This window comes from Sminthopsis crassicaudata, chromosome 2 (assembly GCF_048593235.1).
Source record: "Sminthopsis crassicaudata isolate SCR6 chromosome 2, ASM4859323v1, whole genome shotgun sequence".
Taxonomy (NCBI): domain Eukaryota; kingdom Metazoa; phylum Chordata; class Mammalia; order Dasyuromorphia; family Dasyuridae; genus Sminthopsis; species Sminthopsis crassicaudata.
In genome coordinates this window covers 599,767,083-599,789,970 of record NC_133618.1, presented here as the reverse complement: position 1 = coordinate 599,789,970, position 22,888 = coordinate 599,767,083, and the positions used below count along the sequence as shown (strand labels likewise).

Genomic DNA, 22,888 nt, shown 5'->3' with positions numbered 1-22,888 from the left:
TTGTCATAGCTATGGTATTTGGCAAGACATTAATACTTCAGAGACCTATTATTTCAGCAGAGAAAGTGCCCCATGCACTGTTACAGATCACAACCCTTTTAATAAATTATAAGTGTATCTTCATGAATTTCTATGTCCAAAAATTTCACAATTCGTGAGCCATGATGGTAAAGAAATTCTCTGAACTGCCCCAAGCCAGGACTGAGATGACAAATATACAGTTTGTTCCAAGACCTAAAACAAATGTGTCTGCAGTTTGGGATGAACCACCAGAACCTGGGGCCCCTTAGCACAGTCTTCCAGAATCCAGGATCACAATCATGTCATAACTTTGCATCACTGTATGGTATGTGGCAGTAGGAAGAATTAATGGATATAACATTAGTCTAAGGGTTTTAATGTTTATCTTCCAAATTGCTTTAAAAGACTTTTTTTTTTTTTTTTAACTTTACAAACCTGTGGATTATCCATGTACCAGACCAGACTATCTTCTCTGGTATCCAGGATGAAGTACCTCCGCAGAAATTTCCCACTATTCTCATTTTCTTCAATGTCTAGAAAACCACAAATTCGATTCTGACGATCCACATAAGGCATTTCTGAGCTTGAACATTACACTGGGGGAAAAAAAAAGTAAGTTTCTTTTAAGAAAGGTCAGAAATAAAACTAAGTTTTTCTTCAATGGATGTAGAAACATGTCGCAAAAACTATGAAGTTCAATATACATGAAGACATCAGAACTCTAACATTTGAGGTATGACAATACCGTCAATTCTATGAATTGCATTTTCTGTGAATGACTTGATTGTTCAAACCTCCTCACCCATGAGAAGGGAGGAAAAATTAATTTTTCCTGAAACAGGAAACTAAATGATTTAGAAGATTCTTTTCAGAGGCAGCCAACACAGACTTAAAGAAGTCATCCATGCAGAATGTTGTTATATTAACCTATATTTACATTACAGATAGAATTATCTAGGTATATGAGAGAGGCAATGTGGCAGCTGAAATAGAAAGTAGGCTGTGGAGTCACAAAGATCTGAGTTCAAGTGCCTTTTTTTGACATATCCTTGATAGCTGGCATATAGTAGGCATTTAAATGTTTATTGATTATGTGGCCTTATGGCCTTGGAGAAGCCTTAGTCCCCTGTGGCCACTCCCTAAGACTATCTATTGAAGAATAGTTTTGAACTACTACACATATGAATTGCCTGGGATTCAAGAGTTTATCTCTGCCACTAAATATTTTTATGAACTTGAATAAGGCCCAGTCTTTCTTGTGCTAAACTTCTTCCTCTATATCTCAGGTCCATTTTCTACATTGAATCCTATGATGCTATGATTCATGTAATATCCTAAATATTATTGTGCTTGAGTACTGTTTATATAAGTAAGACATAAGAATGCTAGAGGAGAAAAAGGACATTAAACAAAGACATAGAACCTAGGCTCTGTGACTGAACAAAATACTTACGCTTCCAGTTCCTCAGGTAACTCACTAAGAATGTGTTGCTGAACAGGAACCAATCTGCATTGGCCAAGGAAGTTTTCTATGAAATTAAAGTCCAAATTTTTTTCCTCAAAATTTTTTAAGTATTTGAAAATTCTAAGTGAACATAGAAAAACAAAGGTAGCATTTAATCTTCTATTCAAAATCAGACCTAACCCAAAAACATAGTCAACAAATTTGCCATGAACCAGATGAGATATAAAAAGATTTTTAAGAGAGTTCACGCTGATTCCAAGAGAATCAGGGAAGCAATTTTTTTTAGCCCTAATCCAATTAGCCAGTCTATCTAATTATTTTGACTTTCAATAAAAGTCACTAAGTCCAAAAGAAATAGTTTTCCAACATCATGAAACCACCTGCAGAGGTGTGCTTGCCAATTGTAAATTGAAAAAAAGTCTTTTTTTTTAAGTCAATTATAAAATATTTTGTGGATCAAAGTAAGTAAAAACTGTATTTGACATTACAAAATGCTTTGAATGGCCCTCAAGAATTATTCTAGTAGAATGCAAGCTCTGCATTTTCTCTATATTCTAGAACAAATTATAAATGTTTTTAACAATACTTTATGAGATGAAGTCTGTGGGGAGACTGCAAAGTTGTGAGGAACTATAACAGATGACTGATGACCAGTTCTGAGAGCAAGGAAGAAATCTTTATGCTAGGCATAATTAAAACAACTTAAAAACCCCAAACTTGTGAGCAGTATTTGTCCTAACACTATTTCTCTTGGTGCCTTCCAAACAGAATCCTATGGAGTCTGGTATTCCAAAGCTTGAGTAAAACACTCAAGACACTTTTAGGATAACTTACCTACTGGGAAAAGTTTCTATTCTAAAATTTAATTGTCAAACATTATTATAAAATTAAATTACACACAATCTCTAACTCACTAGCACAAGACAATAGTATAACAATACTACAGCTACTACAAAAGTTTCACAGTAGAACACCACAACCACACTGACTGGGCCAAGTCAAGTCAATCAGCATTTATTAAACAGGTACTTTGCCAGACACAGTGTAAAATACTGGGAAGATACAAAGAAAGGCAAAAGACAGTCCCTGTTCCCAAAGAAACATCATGCATACTATGTACAAACAAGATAGACAAAAATAAAAGTAGATACACAGGATAAACGGGGGGGCGGGAGGGAGGTACCAAGTTACCTCTCACAGGAGAGGTACTAAGATTGAAAAGGTCTGGCAAAGTCTTCTCATAGAAAAAGGACTTGAAAAGAGTCAGGGAAGCCTGGAGATGAGAAATGGAAACAGAGATGAGGAAAGAGAATTCCACACACAGGTGACAACCAGAGAAAAGAGAGATCTGGGATATGCAGAGCTCTGCACAAGCAACAGCCAGGATGCCGCTGTGAGAGGAGCCCAGAGTCCAAAGAGGGGAGGCCAGTATCAGAAGACTGAAAAAGGAGGAAGGGGCCGGGGGAGGAGAGGAGTTATAAAAGTAAAATTAACAGGACATAACAAGAGAATGAATGAGACAGAAAGGAAAGTATCAAGGACAATATCAGGAGGATGGTGATACCCTGGAGAGTAATAAGAAAGAGAAGAAGAGGGGAGGAGAAAGCAGAGAGGACAATTTCAATGTTGGACATGTTAAGTGCAGGACATCTGTGTGGTATGTGTGGAGAAGAAAGGACTGAGGACAGAGTCTTGGGGGCCCTCTTTTATTAGGGAGCAGGACCTGGTGGAGATCCAACAGGTGAGAGGAAAGAGAAGAGTCCAACCTGTTGAAGGAGAATGGGGATGAGGTTGGGTCCCAGAAGCCTGATGAGGTTACCCACAGTGTCTACAGCAAAGCCAAGAAAGATAAAGATTGAGAAAAAGCCAGCAGATGTGACGAGTAAGCGCTAACTGGAGAGAACAGTTTCAGTTGGCTGAAGAGGTACAAAGTAAAGAGAGTGAGAAGTGGAGGAACTGATTGTAAACAATCTCCCTAAGGAATTTTGTCACAGAAGGAAGAGAAATCTGGAGATAGACTGAACAAGCAAAGGTTTTTGAGGCTGGAGGAGACACTGGCATGTTTGTAGACAGTAAGGAAGCAGCCAGTAGAGAAAAGCCAGCACTAATTCATATTGTCTTATCTCAAATGGATTCTCAAGGTGGCAAAATTATCATATTCTTCACTTCTTGATTCTAGAGGACTCCCAGAGCAGCTATTGTCTTCACACTATCTATGACAGTTTCTTCCTCCTCCCTCTTAGCAGAGGACCTCACCTTACACTTCCCTGAAAAACAATCAAGCCCTCCATCCCAAGCTCCCTGTCTCCTCAATTGCACCCTTAAATCAATTTCAGCACTATAATCCAAGTCCTCTCTTCTATTTAGATAAAGGGGTATTCTATCTTCTTGTCAATACCACCCACTCTCCTCCAGGGAACGCCACTTCAATCATCATTTCTCTCCTTAAGTAGTCACCATTTTCTCATCCCCTGGCTCCTTTACAGGCTACTTATAAATATGATCAGTTCTCCCTCAATCCCATCAACCGCTATCTTTTCCTTCACAGCCAAATAGAAAGAGCTGAATATACTCATTTCTTCCACTTTCTCATTTCCTACTCATTCCCCAATCCCTTATTATCTGGATTCTGCCACACCACTCCAGTGAAACTGCTCTTTCCAAGATCAAAAGCCTTTTCTCTTTTCTTAACACTGCTTTGCCACAGTTCTTTTGCTATCCTATCCATCAGCTTCATCTTTTGTACTCTTCACTTAAAGAGTCACAAGATCTTGGATAATGAACTGAAGCAGATGTCAAAGAGCCTCTAGTCAACTCTCCTAATTTTGAAGCTGTTCATCATCCATGTCCCACATATCTCAGGGCGCTGTCCTGGGCCCCTCTCCTTTTTTTCTCTAAACTTTCTCTCCTAGAGATGTCATCAGTCCCTCTTAATACATTTAGCTCCCAAATCTTCATGTCCAACACTCAGTTTCCTCTTGGGCTGTCATTCCATATATCCCACTGGCTATCCCATAGCTATTTCAAACTCAACATGGCTAAAACTAAACTTATCCCCTAGATCTATTCCCTACCACCTTCCCTACTTCTGCCCTTCTATCCCTACTATCATATCACCCTTTTTCAAAATCTAGAAGCATCATCAACTTTTCTTTTTCAGTCACCATCATCATGTTACCAGGCTTTATCAATTCTTCCTCTGCAACAGCTGTGGTGAAGCAGGAGTGTGTGTGACTGATGAATGAGATGGAGACAGCAAAGGTTTATGGAGTGTGAATGGAGAGAAAGAAGTTGATACAGAAGATGTTATGAAGTTAGAACTAACCAGAGTCCATTATCAGTGCCCCTGGGAGAGGAAACAACAAATGTTTAATGTTTTAGTGTGGCAAAAACATATCAAAGTTACACATTCTTTCTAGGAAAAAAAAAAAAAGCAATTCGTTGAAAAAAGTCTTAATTAAAAAAGTAAAGCATGGCAGAAACTAGGCATGGACTCACAATTAACACCACATACTAAGATAAGATCAAAATGGGTCCAAGATTTAGGCATAAAGAACGAAATCATAAATAAATTAGAGGAACATAGGATAGTTTACCTCTCAGACTTGTGGAGGAGGAAGGAATTTGTATCCAAAGGAGAACTAGAGACCATTATTGATCACAAAATAGAAAATTTTGATTACACCAAATTAAAAAGTTTCTGCACAAACAAAACTAATGCAAACAAGATTAGAAGGGAAGTAACAAATTGGGAAAACATTTTTACAGGTAAAGGTTCTGATAAAGGCCTCATTTCCAAAATATACAGAGAATTGACTTTAATTTATAAGAAATCAAGCCATTCTCCAATTGATAAATGGTCAAAGGATATGAACAGGCAATTTTCAGATGATGAAATTAAAACTATTTCCACTCATATGAAAGTGTTCCAAATCACTATTGATCAGAGAAATGCAAATTAAGACAACCCTGAGATATCATTACACACCTGTCAAATTGGCTAAGATGACAGGAACAAATAACAATGAATGTTGGGAGGGGCTGTGGGAAAACTGGGACACTAATGCATTGTTAGTGGAATTGTGAAAGAATCCAGCCATTCTGGAGAGCAATCTGGAATTATGCCCAAAAAGTTATCAAAATGTGCATACCCTTTGACCCAGCAGTGCTACTCCTGGGCTTATATCCCAAGGAAATACTAAAGAAGGGAAAGGGACCTGTATGTGCCAAAATGTTTATGGCAGCCCTTTTTGTAGTGGCTAGAAACTGGAAAATGAATGGATGTCCATCAATTGGAGAATGGTTGGGTAAATCATGGTATATGAATGTTATGGAATATTATTGTTCTGTAAGAAATGACCAACAGGAGGAATAGAGAGGCTTGGAGAGACTTACATCAACTGATGCTGACTGAAACGAGCAGAACTAGGAGATCATTATACACTTCAACAATGATACTGTATGAGGATGTATTCTGATGGAAGTGGATATCTTCAACATAGAGAAGAGCTAATCCAATTCCAATTGATCAATGATGGACAGAATCAGCGACATCCAGAAAAGGAACACTGGGAAAGGAGTGTAAACTGTGAGCATTATTATTATTATTATTATTTTGTTCTATTTTTCTTCCCAGGTTATTTTTACCTTCCGAATACAATTCTTCCTTTGCAACAATAACAACAACAAAATTTGGTTCTGCACATATATATTGTACCTAGGATATACTATATTTAATATGTATGGGAATGCCTGCCATCTAGGGGAGGGGGAGGAGGGAAGGAGGGGAAAAATTCAGAACAGAAGGGAGTACAAAGGATAATGTAAAAAAAAAAAAAAATTACCTATGCATATGTACTGTCAAAAAAAAGTTATAATTATAAAAATTAATAAAAAAAAATCAAAAAAAATGTTAAAAGTAAAGCTCCTCCATGGAGGATTATACTATTATTTCTTACTCTCATGGAACTGCTGCCTTTTAAAAATGATAAAGGTTGGAGAATATGTGGGAAGACTGGGACACTAATGCATCACTAATAAGTTGTGAACTGAGGCAATCATCCTGGAGAGCAATTTGGAACTGTGCTTAAAGGACAATCAAACTGTGCATATCCTTTAATCTATCAATACCACTACTAGATAATATCCAAAGAAATTTTTTAAAGGGGGAGAGGAGATTAAAAAAGACTCTTTGTACCAAAATAATTATAATAAATGGAGGGAATGCCCATCAACTGGAGAATGAAAAGTTGTAGTACATAATTACAATAGAATATTATTACTATGTTATAAGAAATGATGAGCAGGCTGATGTCAGAAAAAAAGTAGGAAACCTTATACGAACCAATACAAAGAAGTTAGCAGGACTAGAACACTGCTCTCCTATAACTACAATATTCTACAAAGATCAATAATGAATGACTTAACTATTCTTAACAACACAGATCCAAAATAATTGCGAAGGACTCATAAAAAATGCTATCCACTTCCAGAGAAAGAATTGGAGTCTGCACACAGATAAAAGGATACTGCTGAGATATATTGGGGGGGGGAGGGGATGACCACTGTGAGGATTCATTTTGCTTGACTATATTGAGTTGTTTATAGAAGTTTATCAGTTTTTAAAATTTTCTGTTTTTAATGGATAAATGGACACAGAATGACAGAAGACATATTTACTAACTATATGGCAGGCAAAATAATAAGCTTGGAAATATAAATTAAAAGCAAGACCTTGGTCTTAAGAAGCTTATATCTAACATTTGATCATTTCAATGTAAGCTTCACACAAAGAGCAAAAGGCTAAAACAGCATTGGCATTCAGGTCTCCCAACTCCAAATCCAACAATCTTGTCATTGAAACATGAAGTTTTCCCTTGATTTTCAACTTAAGTACAATTCTTATCTCATATAACCTTTAATAAGAATTCATCATTTTTCATCAACTATGATCGTCCAGCTCCATCTACATTCAATAGTCAAAATTTTACCTTAAGGTAAAAAATCATTACTGTTCCTTTTTTTTTTTTTTTTCATAAAAAGTTCCCAACCTCCAAAAAGTTTATATTACAAAAATACAGCTACTTTGCTACAGAATGTCAAGATTCATGTCCCTCTGTTCAGTTTTAAAGTCCACTCAAATCAAGCAAGGGAAAGCAGATTCCAAAAAGGATAAAGTTTTTTCATTACCCTAATCCTCTCCCTATAAGCAATTAAAAAATAAGAAAATTACTATTATTCAGTTTAGTGATTGTATATGCCATGAGCAAAACAAACATGTCTTTTATATGTTCTGCATAATACAAGAATATGGGAGCACATTAAAATTAATTTTACTCTCTAATAGTTTTTTTGTCAAAAGGCATTATTAATTTCCAAGTCCTAAAGGACCAAAATCTTTGGACCTCCTAAGTAATTTACTCATTCTTTTTCTTTTCTCAACATAAAATCACAAAAGTCTTAATGATTTTCACTTTATGCTTCTCCAATTTTTCCTGCCTCTAAAACTGCCTACCAGCCTAGTCACCATCTGGATTACTGCAATGATGGTGTTCCTGCTGCTGCTCTCCCCTACACCCTGTTGGAGAGTATTGTCTGTTTAGCTTCCTAACAAAGCTTTCCACTTTAGGCTTAAGAAATATTAGAAGTAGAAGGAACCATAGAAACCTGGTCCGAGCCAAGTTCCAAAGAGGAAACTGAAGCCTGAAGAGAGAATGAAATTGTTTAAGCAACATAACATAGCAAATTGAGGGCAACTGTCCTCCTCCTGTCCAAGACAATACATAAGCTACATACACAGAATCAAATCCAAATCCTTGTCAGTGGCATTTATGTTACTCTACAAAGTGATCTCCTCTGCTCCCCACCCCCATTATCTAAGCAGTTGAGTTTCCTTTTACCCAAACAAAACAAATTCAGTAAGGCCAATCCCTGTAGAATCCCATATTCAAGATGTTGTATGATAGGATAGGGAAAGCAAAAGACTTCAATTGGGATGCTTGGGTATGAGACTGCCATGTGCTAGCTGAAAAATTACCCAAATCATTTTAGTTCTCTGGATCGGCTGGTCCATGTGAGAAATGTGAGGCCTAGATGATCTAGAAGATTCCTGTTTCCTCCCCCTCCTCAAAAAGGAAATGCCTTTGTCTCCCCCCAGGTAACCTGATGTGTTTGGAAGATGAGTACATATATATAGATGTGTGTCACACATGTTGTCTCCTCTATTTGAATATAAGTTCCTTAAAGACAGAACCCGTTTAGATTCTTAGTACTTGATACAATGAAAACTAAAGAGCTTTTATTGTTTACTTAAAATAGGTTCAAAGGGCTTTGTTATCATTCACTATTATTCTAATGTGAGACTAGAAGTTGGCCTACTTCTGCAAGTCCCTCCACTTGGAATGTTGTCCCATTCTGCTTACTTCCATTTCTGCCCAAGAAATTAAACTCAACCTTTAATGGCCCAGCTCAAGCCACTTTTCTCTTATGAATGTCACTTTGGATCTTTGCTCTCTACTGCCTCTATATTCCTCCTTATAATACAATTACATATTCATCATATCTTCCCCAATAAGTTCATTGAAGGCAAAAAAGTATATTTCTATCCATCAAAATAACAAGCACAACAGTGCCTTACAGGTGTCTAAATATTTAACTCAATTGAAAAATTTGATTTGGTTACTAAAATTTTTTAGTTACAAGATCAACTCTTATATTCCCAAGTCAAAAAGTTATCTTGTTTTTAAATAAACAAACTTGTTGGCCAATCTAGCAACTTGCTTAAGTGTTCTATAGAAATATTTATAAATATTTTTCTATCAGAAGAAAAAAATCTCATGAAATCCAACATCTTTCTTTTCAAAGAAAAACAATCAAGAGTAACTTAGTGTCTTGATTTTATAATAAAGGTGAATCATCTCTTCTACTTTTCACAGCCAAATTACTGTCTTCTATACTTATCAATACCTTGCAATGATCACACCACAAACCTATGAAATTTAATATTTTGGAGGTTGTTTGTTTGTTTTGCCATTTTTCATTTTTCTCAGTCTCTCATGGCTCCTATGAATTTAGCCATAATCTCTATGCAGAGGATTCTCAAATCTACTCATCTCTCCAACTTAATCCCATAGGCATTTCAAACTCAACATATCTAAAACTAAACTCATCTTCAGAGGCTTCCTACTGCCTTTAGGATAATTGATGAGACAATGGTTATCTAGTTTAGCATGGTTCAGTATGACTGATTTAATCTTACAACAAATAATGGTTTCTTAATGATGTAATAATTGGTTTATACTCAGTGAGAAGCATAATAAGCAGGGACTGAAAGCCACGGAAGAGAAGCTTTCTGAGGGCAGAGAAGACAGGTGGGAGTTCAAGCTCTTGGAACCAAGGACAGACATTCATTTGATCTTCAGTCAGGCCGGTGGTGGCAGGCTCTCCTACAATTCCAGAAAGGTTCCCAGCCCCAGGAAGGAGATAATAAAGAATCTGGACTATAAGAAAGCTAACTGAGCCCCAGGAAAGGAGACAAGACTTTGAAAGAGATAATAAAGGATTTGGACTTTAACACCTGGCTATTCTTGTGGTGATTACTCAGACTGAAAAGAAGACTGCTCCAGAGACCCCCAGAAAACCGAACCAGAGAACACTACACCCTACCACTTTACATTTCACCCAAACTGAACCACATGCTCTTTCACACATGTTCTTTTGCTACACCATGCTAGATCATCAAGTAAATTAGGGAGTACCCATTCTGTATTCAGTTCTCTAAGGAATAGAGAGATGGAAGAAGACATAGACCTCAAAGAGAACCTAGTAAGTAAGTAATCTAACAAGCCTCTCTAACTTTGATAACTGGATACCCCGAATGAAAGTCACAATCACAATCACCAAAAAAATGGAAAGGGACTGGCCTCAGAAGGTTAGTGAGTTTTCCCCTTAAAGCAAACACAATATATCCAAAACAGAACAGATTTTCTTTCACCCCCTAACTCACCTATTTCTATCAAGGGCAACAATTCATAATAACTCAAATTTACAACTAGAATGAACTTCAAAACCACTCACCTCACTTGCCATGCGCTGCCAACTCCTGGCCATCCCACCTCAACATCTCTTTGCCATTCCTATCTCCTGCCCCACTTTAGTTTAAGTCCGTATCATCTCTGATAGAAATTATTTCTCCCCGCTTCATATAGCTGCCAAAGTGATATTCCTGAAATGCAGACATGACAACTCTCTCCTTTTCAAGAAGTTCCATGATTGTGTGTCTATAAGCCTATATCCCAAAGAGATCATAAAAGAGGGAAAAGGACCCACATAGGCAAAAAAATCTTTGTAGCAGCTCATTTTGTAGTGGCAAGAAACTGGAAACTGAGTGGAGGCCCATCAGTTGGGAAATGGCTGAAATATTATTGTTCTATAAGAAATGATCAGCAAGATGATTTCAGAGAGGCCTGGAGAGATTTACGTGAACTGATGCCAACTAAAATGAGCAGAACCAGGAGATCATTATACAAGGCAACAAGAACATTATATGATGATCAATTCTGATGGACATGGCTCTTATGTTGAGATGATTCAAGACAATTCCAACAGACCTGTGATGGAAAGTCATCCTCATCTAGAGAACAAACTATGGAAACTGAATGTGGACCACAGCATAGTATTTTCACCTTTTTGTTGTTTGCTTGCTTGTTTTTTTCTCTTTTTTTTCCCTTTAGATTTGATTTTTCTTGTGCAGCATGACAAATAATGGAAATTGGATTGCTTGCTGTCCAAATGAGGATGGGGAGGAGAGAAGGAAAAATATTTGGAACACAAGGTTTTGCAAAGGCAAATATTAAAAATTATCTTTGCATGTATTTAGAAAAATAAAAACCTATTAAAAAAAAAAAAAAAGTAGTCATAGTTCCATACTTGGCCTACTGCTCCTGGGATCAAACGCCTTTCTGGACTTATTACACGTTACTTCTCCTTACTCTGGGCATTTTCATCTCTTACATTCATGTCTTGCATAAACTGCTCCCCATGATTGGAAGGTTAAGTCTTTAAGGCTCAGCTTAAGTTCTATCTTCCAAAAGACACCCTTCCAGTCTCCTGCCCTAAATCATCTTATCATCTTGATATTTACTTTGTATGGACTTTGTTCTTCCTTTTATTCTACCTGGGCAAGTGACATATCCATATAAATTCCTTTAAAGGCAGGGATTATTTTGTTTTGTCTTTGCATTCCCCATCTCCTAAGCCCAGTCCCTCACATATAAGAAGGTAATTTAATAAATAACTGTTAAATGATGACAATTCTTCAAAGGTTTATTGTCTAAGTACAGACTGTTCTAAGTAGCCTCTAAAGATCCTTCCATCTCAATTTCTGTAAAGGATGAAAAGAGAAAAATAAGATGTGAAAGTCAATGTGAAAGGCTCTGAAGAAACTGAATGAGCTGGGAGCATTGAAAAGCAGAGAAAAGGGAGAACTCAGCTTCTGTACACTTCCCAGAAAGTTTTGGGTTACACAGCCTAGAGCACAGTCCAACATATCAAGTCTATGGCCTAGGAAAATTTACTTCTTCAATCTGGAGCAGTATAGGAAAGAAAAGGAAATTTGTAAACCCATTCTTCCATTCTGACATTCAGAACTAGGCTCTGGACATAGTGGATTCATAAATCATGTCTGGGGACTTGAAATGGAAATGTACCTATATCATTTGACTTATTGCTATTTATAATGAACACAGAAAATGCTGAATCAAGAGCTGAAAGATACTTCAAAAATGGCATCTAATCCCAGTCTATGTAAAAATATTTTCTAAAAGTGGGGGAAACTAATGCATCAAGGCAGCCCCATTCCTTTTTTGTAAAGTATGCTTTTTCCTTACAAGATAAAGGGAAAATATGCCTTTCTAAATGACTTCCATCCATTTTTCTTAATTCTAGCCATGAAGACGCAAAAAAAAAAAAAAAAAAAAAAAAACATAACTCAGCCTTTTTCTATATGACAATCTTTCAACTTGGCTAAACAACCACAAATTCTTTCAATCATTAATATACACTTTAACATGGGTTTGAGTCCCCTCATCAAACTAGTTACTCTCCTCTAGATTTATTCCATTTGCCAATAAACTTTCTAAATGGGTCCCCTGAACTGAACTGTGTTGGTCATAACGAATGAAAGTTTAGATTCAGTGTTACAAAACTTTGAACATCTACGGATAAAGAATTTCTAACAGAAAACAAAAAAGCAATCACATTCTGAAGGCAGAATTCTGCAGAAGCTTCTATGGCTCCAAATACAACTGTTCTTCTACTGAAAAGGCCAATTATAAAATCCTTCAGAAGACAGTTCATATCAAACTGCACCCCAAACAGAGTATGCAACACAGTGAACTCTTAAACAGTAACATCCATTTAAAATCAGAAATGGCTCCCAAAATGCAAAAGCACTGTAACCTTATATGATGAAGTCACAAGGCAAATAATGAATTATATTATAAAAAGGAAAAAAAAAAACAAAAAACCTCTTTTATACATTTTTATTATATAAAGAGCTGGCTCTTTATCAATCTTTGCCAGTTTGCTCTGAATAATCTGTTACTGTTTGATCACATCTGATTCTTTAGTGAGCCCATTTGGGGTTTTCTTGGCAAACATATTAGAGAGGTTTACCACTTCCTTCTCTAGCTCATTTTCAGATGAGCTAAAGCAAATAGGATTAAGTGACATGCCCAGGATCACCTGCCTAGTCAGTATCAAAAGCCACACTGAACTCTGGTATTCTTCACCTGACTCTAAAATCAGGGCTCTAGCCATTGTATCTAGCTGAATAATTTGAATAATAATTGAATAATGTAATCAATAACAAATGAAATATATATAAACATATTTATAAAAGAGAAGTATACACACAAACACTTCAACTCTAAATTAAAATACAGTGTTGCTTAAAGTTTCACATATCAAAGTAAGTCACTGAGTATTAAATAGTACACACAAGCATGGTTATAAGGTTTGGAAGCCGCCCACTGTCACTCAGCTCTTGGGCCATCCTATCAGATCATGAACAATCAATCAGTCCTTAATAAACAAAATCTTGCCAGAGGAAGCAAAATCTAAACCAGCTGAGAAGAGATCCTTTTCTGAAGAAGCAGAGTTAAATAAATCTATTCAGTTAAAAATCTACTCAGTCAAGAAGTTTAATCCCTATTTTCTTTTTTTTTTTTTTAAGCTCTAATTGAGGAGTAATCATAAGCTTATCCTGATTGATAATGTTCAATTAAGAAATAAAAGACCATTAAGACCTAAATTACCCAGGGTCTAGATTCAAATCTTGGTTTTCAAAAGGCCTGTGACCTTGAGCAAGGAAAATCTTAACCACTTTGGGCCTCAGTTTTCTAGACTTTAAAACAATAGGGTTGGCTAAAATCTCCAAGATCCTCTCCCATCTCAACATCTATGAGATACCATGATTCTAAATGCCACAATTACCATACAAGTATTATCTGTAGTTCTTTCATCCAAATTTGATTTAACTAAACAATGAAATCTGAAAACAAAAAGCAAATGAATTAAATAAAACAGATGAAAACTGCACAGAGATAGCTTGCCCATCCAAAGCTTTTAAGTGAGAACCTCATCTATACAGAATACAATTCAGAGACAGGAATTAATCAAAAAAGGATTCTAAGCAGCAAAAAATGCCCTTACGTTTAAGTCTGTATGTTTTAACTTAGATGATACCTCAAAGAGTTAGTTATTTGTAGCTTTGAAAACAACTAGAGCTTGGCAGTCAGCAGCATGTAGTAGACAAGGCAGTAGAGAGTCCTAAATCCCAAAACTGAGAGACACTAGTTATGTGTGACCATATGCAAGACACATAAGCTCCCTGAGCTCTGGTTTCTTGTAAAATGGAAATGAAAATATGCTTAAACCTACTATTCCAACTCACAGGATTGTTGTGAGGAAACCGTTTTGCAAACCACAAAGCATAACATAAATGTAAGTTATTGTTACTGATTTTCAGTTTCTTAGTCTACCACAGATTAAAAGTAGCCAGAGAGAGAAATATACATACTATTATGAGGAATTGAGAGAATTGGAAGAGAAAAGGAGACTACTCTAAAAATGTAACTCCCAAAATGACAGTATTCTAGGGCCATTAAGCCTGGGAGCAAAAGGTTCTCTTAGACCCCAATAAGCCCTAAGAATATCACTAGATATAGTGGCGTATAATAATTGTGATCCATTATAATGACCTTGAAACATCAAAAGAAAAAGTCAATAGGTTTAAAAGGGGAACAAAAAGTATAACATTTGAAGATCTCCATCCCTAACAATTAAGCATTTGAAGATCTCCATCCCTAACAATTAAAGTTAAAAGATTTTCTGCTCTGCTATCAAGAAAGTTCAACTATTAAAAATTTTAAAAAATTCAAGGTTTTGAAGTATTTCAAATGGTAACTTTACATTTACTTAAAACTATTGCAATTCACCAAAACTCTTTGATTTTCTTCACATTCAACAAAAATTCCAATCCAAAGAAAGCTTATACTATCTATCTCCCAATTTGTGGATCAAAGATTGTGAGGGACAGAATTATTGCATTGAGACAGCTTACTAAATAACTCAGTTATAACAATTAAGCAAATATTCCTTCTAGATTGAATTTTCACACATACAAAATATTGATTACTTTTAAGCAAACAAATACTGTTGTGATGAATTAAATACTAATTTCATTTTAAAAGATCCAATGAATTCACAATAGCTTTTTTTTTTTTTTTTTAACCAATATGTATTTTCTCAAAACAGACTAATAATATAACTATCATATGGGGAGCCATCAATTTTTTTTGAGATTAAAAACAGACCTTATATTTGGTAAAGAAGCTTTTTAAATCAAAGCAACCCTGTACTAAACAAAAGATTTCCTAAAGTGCCTGTTTGCAAAAGAAAAATATATTTATATATTTCCTTCTAGAAATTAAACACCCATACATTCTATATCACACAGCAACTTTAAGGGAGGAAAGAATACTTTGGGTTAAGGCAGTTTTAAAAAAAAGTTTCCTTCCTCTCATTAGATTAAGAGATTCCTGTTGGTTCTAACAAACCCCAACCGGAAGGCCTTATTTTTCAAAGAAAATATCCCATTCATATTTTTTGTTTCTAAAAATAATTTAATAGCACATACATGTCAAGCTTTTAAGTCTACTAAAACTCCCTGAAAAACAGTATTTCCATAATCCCAAACACTTATTTCATATTCAATTTTATGTACTTCTAAAGTTTATGTAATTACAACTAGAAGAAAAAACATACTATATACATCTAAATACAAATAAAATGGAACAATTACTTATTTTACATAGGAAGTAGAGCTCAGTAAAAATAAACTGGAAAATTCAAAATATAATTTAATAATAGGCTTACCAACAATTACATATTCAATTGTATGAATTTATCTCCTTGGAAAAATTACATTAAGATTGAAAATCCCAAATGCTGCAGTTGGTATTACACAATAGGGTATCACAGTGACTAACATTTGAATAATTGCTATATTCTAAACACTACTTTTCTTCCCCATTTTCAAATGAGAATTGAGACAACAAGTATAGGGATTTATTTTGTTCCAAATAATGCATTTCAATGTCAAAATCTCTCACATTAAGCTAATAATTAAACCAAATACATTATCATAATTTGTAATGCCATTCAGTATCACAAAGTGTCACAACGTCAAAACAACTGTGGAATTCTCAGTATGTGACTACTTGTCAAATATATAATATAGATAGTACTTTTAAAGAGACAAAGCTGCTCTTAAACTCAAGAATATTTATGATTGTTAATAGCATTTTTAAATGTTTAGGTTTTTTCCCTAAGAATTTTCAATGGTCTATGATTGATTTACAATTTACAATGTTCACAAGTAGAACCTGATGCATAGTTATCTTTACAAAAAACTATAACATCCTTAAGCACTTCTAAAAAAGTCCTTCCGGATTATGAGCTCATGGGAGTTTCCTAACAATTGTAATGCTATCCTGTTTTACTGTCTTTCTTATTCTGGTTGATAAACTATTGCATACAGGAAAAAAAGCCAACTCATATACAACTAACCTACTTTAATTTTATATACTCTCTCCAATGTTCATATCCCAATGGCACTGAAAATGGACTAATCTATTACTTTTTTCTAAAGCAACAACGAAAATACTAATTAACAGAAGTGAGCAAAATTAATATAAATTCAAATATCTCCAATACCTTAATTTTGCAAAATGTATTTTCTATATATGTGTATACACATTCATTTCAATATATTAAAGAACAACTTGGGCCATATACAGCCTACCATTACTGGCTAATGGAAATATTGGGAAGGAGGAAAGGGAGAAAGGGAGGAGAGAGAGAGATACAGCATTATAAATGAACTAAACATTTATAATGCAAAATTTTGCCATGTTTTAAAATTGAAATTCATTCTCTGTACTTGTATTCCCAGCATATAACACAGTGTTTGGCACATGGTACTTAGGTGTTTAATAAATACTAGCTAATTAACAAACAGTATTCTACAACTGTACTACACTAGGAATAAGTAAGCAAGTTAGGAAGTAAAGAAAAGTCTAACTATATTTGGAGAAACCCTCTCTGTTGAATGCAATTCATTCTTACTATCAATGCATGAGCTTTGATAAAGTATGGAAAGAAATATTTAAAGTTCAATATTCTTTAAGCTGTCTTTTTGCAAAAACACTTAGTTTGGGATGGTATTAAAAATGAAAAGATAACATTTTGCAAATTAATTTATTTTTTTTCCTAATCATGTCATGTTTATGTAAAGTCTGTGAAGAATTTAATATAAATATGTACAACAGAAAAAATATGCAAGGATGTGTAATCTAAAGATCACAAATGTAAAGCAAGAAAGAATCTTGGGGAAGTTAAGTAGTCAACCCTTTCCTCACATGTATAGAAATGGTAACCGAAGATCATTAGGCTGAATGATTAGCCAAAAGTTACATCTAGGTTTTTTAAGTGTCACAAGTAAGATTAAGTCCAGGTTAGGTACATCTAGGTTTTTTAAGTGTCACAAGTAAGATTAAGTCCAGGTTAGGTACATCTAGGTTTTTTAAGTGTCACAAGTAAGATTAAGTCCAGGTTAGGTACATCTAGGTTTTTTAAGTGTCACAAGTAAGATTAAGTCCAGGTTAGGTTTTCTGACCCCAAACCTACCACTCTTTCTATTGAATCAAACAAAAAAAATCTGATTGACTAATTTTAAGGTTCGAAACAATTGTACAAATGACACAGTATGTCACATATTCCAAATACTGGACACCTATAAAAGTTTTTATGACAAAAAAAAAAAAAAAAAAAAAAAAAATCCCCATTCATAAAGCTTATTCTATTAAACCACTGCAGAAAGACACCTTGTTAATCTGGATAAAGATAGATGGGAGAGGAAAGAAACGAGATGTATAATAAACAAGCACAGTAAACTTCCAAGAGAGCAAAAATAGGCAAGGGGAAATAAAAAAAAATTAAAAAAAATCAAAAAAGGCTAACAATTTTCCTTCCTTAAATCTTCTTTTTCCACCATGTGCTCAAAAATTGACTGTTCATTATTCAATCAATTAACAACTAATATTACCTATACATATATAATACATGGTACAGATATTTGGTCTTGCAACAAAGAAAAATAATAACAATATGAATAAGGTCACTTTCACTGTCTTTATGCCTTTTCTGTCTTGATTTGCCCAGGACGACTGAGAGGCAGCTTAAAAAATTCACAAACCACTCACTGAAGATGATTGCAGCTCATCTCAGCTAGATGGAAAAAAGCCTTGAATTTGAGTCATTCTATTTCTAGCACCTAGGGAGAGCCCAGTCGTGGGCAAATCACATAACTTTTCTGGATCTCAATTTCTTCATCTGTAAATTGGGATTATCTGTAAAATGGAAATAGCATATGGACCTCAAAATAAGAGTTTACCTACAAGTTTGATGCCCTAAAATGAAAAAAAAAAAGTATTTGTTTAAAAAAAAAATAGTTTCACAACTGTTTGGACATGTATACATATATTGTATTTAATTTATACTTTAACATATTGAACATGTATTGGTCAACCTGCCATCTAGTGGGGGGGGGGGAGGAGGAGAAAACTTAGAACAAAAGGTTGGCAATTGTTAATGTTGTAAAATTACCCATGCATATATCTGATAAATAAAAACTATTAAAATAAAAATTAGTTTCATTGTTACCTACACACTCAAAGATAGATTTTGCTTCACCACAACACCTTCTTGTAGAATTCATATAGCTAGGGAATCTTATATGAATGAAGTAAAAGAATAAAAAACTCATTTAAGCTTCAAATAGAATTCATATCTACTGAACACAATGAAGTAGGGAGGGAAAATAAGAAGCCGTTTTGATCAGCATCATACCCCTAGGAACTCTGTCAATACAGTAAGAGAAGGGGGAAGCTTAACACACCTTCCAGCAGAAGTCACATACCTAGAATTTGAAATCCTCTAATCAAAAAAATGAAAAAGAAAATTCTAAGCTTTCAACATAATTCATATACCATAATATAGCTTCGAGTACAATCCTTACATCTAGGGAATCCTCAGTCAATGTGCTAGGAAGGGAAGAGGGAAGCACAACAGCCTCCATCACTGTGCATACACCTAGGAGGAACTCAGTAAATGAAATGGAAGGGGGGAGCTTAGCACAACATCTAATCAGCATTCATAAGGTTATGAGGAGAAAAGGGGAAGCAGTTTCTATCAGCAATCATACACCTCTGTTAATGACGTAGGGAGGGAGGGGGAAGCTTAACAACTTCCAGCAAAAGTGCTACACCTAGGAAAGGGGGCAAAGGAGCCGGCAAGTGCCAATCATACATCTAGGAATCCTCAGATAACTAAGGGGGAGTAGGGAGGGACTTAACACAGCTTCCATATAATTAGGAAACCCTGCCAATGAAGGAAAAAAAAAAAAAAAGCTTAACATAGCTTCCAGCATACATACATACCCCCTAAAGAACCCTCTATCAATGAAGTAAGGGGGAGGGTGTAAGGCTTAATATAAGTATCCAGCAGAAATGTACACACCTGGAGAACCCTCTGTCAATGAAGTAGGGAAAAAAAAAAAAAAAAAAGCTTAACATAGCTTCCAGCATACATATATACCCCTAAAGAACCCTCTATCAATGAAGTAAGGGAGAGGGAGTCAGGCTTAATATAAGTATCCAGCAGAAATGTACACACCTGGAGAACCCTCTGTCAATGAAGTAGGAAAAAAAATAAGCTTAACATAAAGTTTCTAGCATACATACATGCCCCTAAAGAACACTCTATTAATGAAGTAAGGGGGAGGAGGTAAGGCTTAACACAAGTATCCAGCAGAAATGTACACACCTGGAGAACCCTCTGTCAATGAAGTAGGAAAAAAAATAAACTTAACATAAAGCTTCCCGAATACATACATACCCCTAAAGAACACTCTATCAATGAAGTAAGGGGGAGGAGGTAAGGCTTAACACAAGTATCCAGCAGAAATTTACACATCTGGAGAACCCTCTGTCAATGAGGTAGGGGGAAAAAAAAAAAAAAAAAAAAGCTTAACATAAAGCTTCCAGCATACATATATACCCCTAAAGAACCCTCTATCAATGAAGTAAGGGGGAGGGGGTAAGGCTTACACACCTGGAGAACCCTCTATCAAAGAAGTAAGGGGGAGGGGGTAAGGCTTACACACCTGGAGAACCCTCTGTCAATGAAGTAGGGGGAAAAAAAAAAAAAGCTTAACATAAAGCTTCCAGCATACATACATACACCTAAAGAACCCTCTATCAATGAAGTAAGGGGGAGGGGGTAAGGCTTAAAGTTTCCAGCAGAAATGTACACACCAGGAGAACCCTCGGTCAACGACGTAGATAAAAAAGCTTAACATAAAGCTTCCAGCAAATTCACACACCTAGAGAATCCTCTGTCAATGCAGTAAAGGGGAAAAGGCTCCACACGAGCTTCCGGCGGAATGTACACACCTGGAGGACTCTGTCACTGAAGTAGAAGACCCCCCGGCACACAACACTTGGCAGTATTTCCCCGATGGGAGAACAAAACCCATTACCGGCTAACTTTGCTGCCGCATCAGCTCTCCCTGAGAAATCGCTCTCTCTCCCGGGCTTCCCTGCCGGGCTTCGCCCTCGGAGGAGGCAGCTAGGGAAGGTGATGTCAGAATAATAAGGGCGGCCGCCGGAGGGTCGGCAGCTGCCGGCCCTGGGCCGGACCCGCGCCCGTCTCCTTCTAGACAGCGCCGGCTGCGACCTCTCCGCTGGGGCGGGCGGCTTCCCCCGGCGCTCCCCCTCGGTCTCTCCGCGGGGGGCCCGGAACTTGGGCGCCCCAGACGGAGCCCGGAGAGCCCAGCGGCCGCGCCACAGCCGCAAGTTCACGGACCCCGGGCTGCGCCCCCTCCCCCAGTCCTCAAAGCCGCCCAAAGCGGCAAAGTTGGAGATTTGTTTTTAGAAGAAAAGGAGCTTTCCCCGAGCGCGGAGAGGGATGGAGGGAGACGGGATGAGGGATGGAGGGAAGATCGGGGGACCGGCCGGGAGCGCGCCGGGAGGCTGCGGCTCCGCCCGGGGTGGCCCCGCCCGCGACCTTCCCCCCACTCCCCCGGGGCCCCGGCGCGTCCCGGGAAGGGCCCGCCCCTCGCCTCAGTAAGCGGGGGAAGGGGAGGGCTGCGCGGCTGCCGCCCCTGCCCCCACCTGGGAACTTACCAGGGGTCCCGGGCCGGTTCTCCAACGGGGGCACGAGAGGGACGATCCCCAGCACTTCGGCTCGCTCCGCGGCTCTCCTCTCGCCGGCGTCCCGCGGGCTCTCTTCTTTTAGCCTCCGGCCCCTCTCGCCCCGGCCCCGCCCCTCCGCAAGGATCCCCCCGCTGTCTCCTCCTCCGAAAACTTTATTAGATCCCTCCGCACGCACGGGAGCATCCGTTCCGCTCCGAGTCCCCCCCGCCCCTCCCCGCCAGAGTCCCACAGGCACAGAGCAGGAGCAGCGACGGCGGCGGACCGAACCCGAAAAACTGCGCAGGCGCGCCGGCTCGTTTCTTCGCCTCCCTACTTCAGACAGCAGCTGAGATTCCAAAGCCGGTCCCTCCCTTTCTCCCGTCCCAAAGAAACTACATGTCCCGGCATGCCGCGCGGCGCCGAGGCCGCAATCCCGCTGGCGCGGCCTGTTGGGTTCAGTAGTTCTCTGCTCTGAAAAGGCCCAGGGAATATGCTGCCTGTTCTGGGGTCGGAGTCCGCCCTGGAGTGGGTGTTACCCCTCCCCCTCGTCAGGAAGAAGCGCCTCGCTGAACCTGCCGGGCCTGCCGGGATTTGTAGTTTTATTAGAAAAGAGAGGGCTCGAGATTCCTGGCTGAAACACCGGAGTTCAACCATCTGTCTGTCATCAGGATTGGAGCTTTGCGTGCTACCCTGTAGCGGGGAGAAGAAAACCGTGGCGGGGGCAGATTTGAGTGACCTGGGAAATAAACTTCTTTATACCTTAGTTCTTCCCGAAAGTCTCCACATAGTGCGCTGAAAATGGATATTTCCTAAAATTGAATTCAATTCCATTTCCATCTCTTCCCTCCGTCCCAAGCCATGAACACAAATCTTCAGAGAAATGATTAAATCACTTATAATATTTATATCTGAATTTATAATAAATTCAGATGCGTGATATAAAGGAGAGTAAGAAAGAGCTTTAGGACCCTGAAGAAAAGCTCATAAGGTTTGGAGCTCTCAAGATCTAACTGCCTTTTAAAGAACTTTCTAGCAGGGGTTCTAGCACAATATGAATTACCTGGCCCAAGTAAGGAGAGTGAGAATGTTCCACTAAATGTCCAATTGTGATGGGAGGCACTATAGAGAAATGAGAAAAAGCATGAACTCACCATAAAGTGGGGAAAAAACCAGATTGATTCTAATAGTGAAAGAAGAATGTCTCCCAAATTCACAAGAGGCCTTTAGAGTAAGAGGGCAAAATAACAAGAGGGAAGCCAGGAGGTACAGAGGAAGCGCATTTCAGACATGGAGACTAGCACAGCTGAGTGCGGTATCTTGTTTGTGGAACAGAAAGGAGGAAAATATCGAGAAATCAGAGAGTATGAGTTGGACAAGAGGAGTAAGAAGACTAGAATAAGTTGTAGTGTATGAATGTTATGGAATAGCATCATTCTATAAGAAACGATCAGCGGGATGATTTCAGAGAGGCCTGGGGAGACTGACATGAGCTGGTGCTGAGTGAAATGAGCATGACCAGGAGAACACAGTACACAGCAGCAACAAGATTTTGTGATGGACGTGGCTCTTTTCAACAATGAGATGATTC

The 22,888-nt window shown here is 37.6% G+C and overlaps 1 protein-coding gene across 10 annotated transcripts in view; it reads right to left on the bottom strand.

Annotated features, from left to right (window-relative positions):
* Positions 1–21,535, bottom strand: part of PLEKHA1 (pleckstrin homology domain containing A1) — an 80,117-nt gene extending 58,582 nt beyond the window's left edge. For 3 of the 10 annotated variants that reach the window (XM_074295787.1, XM_074295789.1, XM_074295780.1), the window contains exons 1-2: positions 21,292–21,535; positions 457–617 (exon numbers count right to left, since the gene is read on the bottom strand). In XM_074295787.1, coding sequence (XP_074151888.1) covers positions 457–597 — 141 coding nt within the window. In that variant the 5' untranslated portion in view covers positions 598–617; positions 21,292–21,535. Of the gene's footprint in view, positions 1–456; positions 618–1,474; positions 1,551–5,881; positions 6,031–9,451; positions 9,645–20,489; positions 21,094–21,291 lie in introns of those variants that run through there. The other 7 variants (XM_074295788.1, XM_074295785.1, XM_074295790.1 and 4 more) reach the window with 7 other exon arrangements.
* Between the last annotated feature and the right edge of the window lie 1,353 nt (positions 21,536–22,888).